The following is a 4,196-nucleotide window of genomic DNA, read 5'->3' as shown; positions in this document are numbered from 1 at the left end:
TGAACGACGCTACAATGGGTAGAACTGAGGGTGGAATTTGGTCCCTGGATGTACCAAATCCCAAATGAAGCCATTTGAACTGTACCTGGTGGTGTGGATCACCGGCAGAGCCGATGTCCATGGTGGGGAAAGACAAGGAACCGGTACAGTGAGTTTTGAGAAGCGAGGGGCCACTGACCACTTCCCAGCCAATGAGCTAGGACTGCACTCGTGTGATGGGGACCATAACAGCTCAGAACAGGGATACGGCATCTTTAATGAGTATGCATATTATCAGTGGGGACAGGGCAGGGGAGAAAATCAAGGCAGGCATATTACAAAGATGGTATAAACGAACAAATTAAGTGACATAGAAAAAAGAAAAAAAAGAAAATAATACATCCTTAGAGGCTGCCATTGCCAATGATGTTTGGTTTTTTGTTTTTCTCTTTTTTTCTCTTTTTTTTTTTTTTTTTTTTTTTCTTCTTTTTTTTTTTTTTTTTTTTTTTTTTTTTTTTTTTTTTTTTTTTTTTTTTTTTTTTTTTTTTTTTTTTTTTTTTTTTTTTTTTTTTTTTTTTTTTTTTTTTTTTTTTTTTTTTTTTTTTTTCTTTTTTTTTTTTTTTTTTTTTTTTTTTTCTTTTTTTTTTTTTTTTTTTTTTTTCTTTTTTTTACAGGGACATGTTGGAAGCTGGAATATACATCCTGCATTACAAAGTGCAAAATACTACATGCTCAGAGCCCAAGCATGATGTCTGAAACAGTCCACAGCAAGATGTAAAGAGACAAACCCACCACCCTTGCCCTCCTCTCTGGGACATGCTCCAGTGCTCCTCCCCAGATGCCTTTGAAGAACAGTTTTACCTTATTTTGCTTTATTATGATTTATTGTTACCCGAAGTGGATCAGAATTGAGCCCTCTCTTCCCAGTCCCTCCCCACCAGTCTGCTCCCCAGCATCTCTGTTCATGCATGTGTTCGGGATGGGATGCTCGAGTTAACGCTGCTCCTCGCATGGTGACGAGCATGGCACGATGACCAGCAGCTGCTCAATTTGTGTTGCTGAAGGTGCCTCCATGTTTTTTATGGGAAATCTAAGTACCTCCTTTTACCCAGGAGAAATCTGCTGTAAATTAGAAGTAGCAGTGGGTGGTTTTCCAGCCCTGCCATAGCGGGGAGCAGCCTGAGGAGGAGGAGTGAAGGCAGGAGTGTGGTGGGGCTGCCGCTCACACCTTGTGTTCCCTATTCCCCCCCCCCGCCCCAAGAAATTTAACAAAACACCAATTGCTGCTTTGTTTTAAAAACAAGTAACAAAATGGGGCCTGTTGCCCTTCCATCTTTCACATCCAGACAGGGTTTATGCCTTCCCCGTGTTCCTTCTCTCCTTCTTACAGCAATGCTACTCCATTTGAGAAGGGAGAAGGAAGAAAAGCCTGATTTCACTTTTCTCTCCCATTTATCATTAAAGCTGTTGTGGATTTTCCTGGGAAGCTAAGCCGGGAGCATCCCAGCACCCGTACATCAAACATAATCTCCCCATGGTCCCCTCTCCATTATCTAGTCTTCATTTTGGGGTTCATTGCTCTTGTTCTCAATATATTTTTGCAGGGTGAGGGGAAGGGAAATGAGGTTTTTATTTTGTTGGGATTCCTTCTCATCCTTTCCTGTGTTGGGGGGGCAGAGTGTTGATAGCATTTTGCCATGCCACACAGCATAGTGTTATACAAGCAAAGAATTTTGGCTAAAATCCAAAAAACATTACCCAGGAAAAAAGGCAAACTGTGAGTGAGACTCGATCATTTGTTGTTCTTCTGTGAAAAGACTTGGAAATTGTCGTAGGACAGTTCGACTTATGATTTTTTCCCTTTTTGTTGTTGTTGTTCGGGATTTTTTTTCCCCCCATTCATACATGTAACTGTTATTTTTGCAAACAAGACAGTCTTGAATTAGATGAAAAAGTTAATAAACAAAATGGCGACTCCAATATTTAGTAAGATCACCATGACTACCAGGATGGGAGCTGAACCCTGGAAGAGAAAGAGAAGGAGAGGAGTTAGAAGGCGTGTTGAAAGTCTGTCTAAGGCTGCCTTGGAGCAGGGATGGGAGATGTGCTGGCTCTGGGATACTGCAGGGCAGGCAGACCCCAAACAACCCATTTATACTCTCAAACGATTCCACAGTGCTTGGAACCTTCACTGAATTTTTCCATGAGGAAGGTGTGAATAAAGATCTCCGCCTTGGAGGTGGGAAAACAGCAAAAGCAGGGACTAAACCCAGATCCATTGCCCCTGTCCCTGGGACAATAAACAGGTTGCCCATAGCTCTTTCATCCAAGCACAACATCCTTCTAAGGCAGCCTCTGCTCCTGCAAAAGCAGACAAATCCCTCTCTTGGTTCACCAGAAAGGAACCAGGCTCTGCCAGGAGCCATTTGCTTCCTCCCTATAGCCCACGGCAATCTTGGGGCCTGCAGCATCCCTGGTAGTTCTGTCCCTCTTATCCCTGTGTGACAGCAAAATTGCTGGACTCCTGCTTTTCTGAGCCACTTCAACATTTATTTCCATCCATTTGACTCAATAGACATGCATACCTGCAAGTCTGGGGGCAGATTCTCTTAACTGTCATGCATTAGCACAAATGGCATCTAAGTCCTAATGAGAGCTCCAGGCCAAACCTCTGGCAAGCAAACACCTGGATGCAGACCCACTGGATTGAACAAGTAAGACAGCGGTTGCTTGTGGACTCCCCCATGTTGTGCAGATCAGAAATCTGGCCGTAAAATAATAACTAAAATTGGTTGATGGTCAATGAAAAGCAAGTAAAAGATTATATTAGGTCATATAGTTGTTTGGGGACAGTTTGGAGGAGTCTTCAGAGGACATTTCCCTATAAACATGACTGCTTATTCAGGTATCCTTATAATGGCAAAAGTCAGGCCGGCGTATGGTGGTCTGTGTTAAGCCAGCGTTTTTGGAAAGGTCTAATAACCTTTCCTGAGGTTTATATGGACCAAATCAAGCTCTGAGAACTATATAGAAACCTTTTCAGCAACCTGCACTACAGATACCCACTGTAAGCTGGGTTGAAGTGAACCCCAGGAGCATCCATTACCTTCCACTGAGCCTAAAGGCAGCCCTGACAACTTGTGTTGGGCCTGATGAGGATGAGACTTGGACCATATTAGCATCCCAGGAATGGCAGAAGAGACCACTCAGCATGAGGACTGCAGGCAACCCTCCAACGCACCGTTCTGCAGAACACTGGTCAGAAAAGCATCCACCCTGCCATAAAACATTTGCTGTCCTAGAGTGTTAACGTGGCTTGCATCAGGGTGAGCAAGCGTGTGTGCAGGTAGGTGGTAGCTATTTCTCAAAGTATCTCTGGTATCCTCATCTATTTTCACTGCAACAGAGCTGTGCCAGGTTTCATCACCTGGTATGGTATAATACGCTTTTCTCCACACTCCTAACAAAGCTGCAGTGGCTGTTGGGTTGACATGGGGCAGGGTGGGCACTCTTTCTAACCAAGTACCACTCTGCAGAGATACTGGGATCGGGGGGGAAGTGAGTTAAAAAAGGCTCTTTGCTGGCCAGAGATGGTTTCTCTTCTAAGCAGGCTGATTCAGTTTGCATTTGGGAGTGGGTGGGAGCGAGGATGCTGGAGCTTGCTGGAAAGGCGTATTTGTAGCTTAGCAACAAGGTCAAAGGAAGCCAACCAAACGGAGGGATTGCAGAGAGCCTCTCCTGGCAGGCAGGTATCCACGCCTGGCTGCTTCCAGCAAATCCCTCCGACTGCACCACACCAAGCCTTTCAAAAGCAGAACCTTCCCCCCGCTCCCAGCCTTGCTGCCGCCAAGCACTGCGATGCGGTGTGTTATTTACACTGGGGGGGGGGATTAGCTTCATTTCAGAAGATTATTGGGTTTTACCATTTTTGAGCTCATGTTAATACAATAACAGATTGCAAGTGATTATCACTGTCATTGTTTCTGTTGGCAGGGCACTGCAGAGGCACAAAATGCATTTGGTTCCCTCCACCTCGCAGCCAGGGGAGGACTTAACTGCTCTCCCGCGTGCTGGCATTAGCCTTGGTCCACTCACTGTTTTATGTCCCCTGCCAAAGCAGGACTGACCATTTCTGCCTCTGCACTGCTCAGGCTACTGGATCACTTCAATACCATGAAGGAAGTAAAGTTATATACCAGCCCCCCAGAGAACCTGAA

General features: G+C 44.8%; 1 protein-coding gene across 1 annotated transcript in view; it reads right to left on the bottom strand.

Moving 5' to 3' along the window:
• Positions 1 to 1,840: 1,840 nt before the first annotated feature.
• The window catches only part of JPH3 (junctophilin 3), a 54,543-nt gene continuing 52,187 nt past the window's right edge, over positions 1,841 to 4,196 (bottom strand). The window contains exon 5 of the mRNA XM_010014505.1: positions 1,841 to 2,002. Within this exon, the coding sequence (XP_010012807.1) occupies positions 1,922 to 2,002 (81 nt within the window). The 3' untranslated portion in view covers positions 1,841 to 1,921. The remainder of the gene's footprint in view (positions 2,003 to 4,196) is intronic.

The sequence above is a fragment of the Nestor notabilis genome, unplaced genomic scaffold, assembly GCF_000696875.1.
Source record: "Nestor notabilis isolate BGI_N333 unplaced genomic scaffold, ASM69687v1 scaffold16325, whole genome shotgun sequence".
Classification (NCBI taxonomy): Eukaryota; Metazoa; Chordata; class Aves; order Psittaciformes; family Psittacidae; genus Nestor; species Nestor notabilis.
This window is presented reverse-complemented; position numbering and strand designations above follow the sequence as displayed.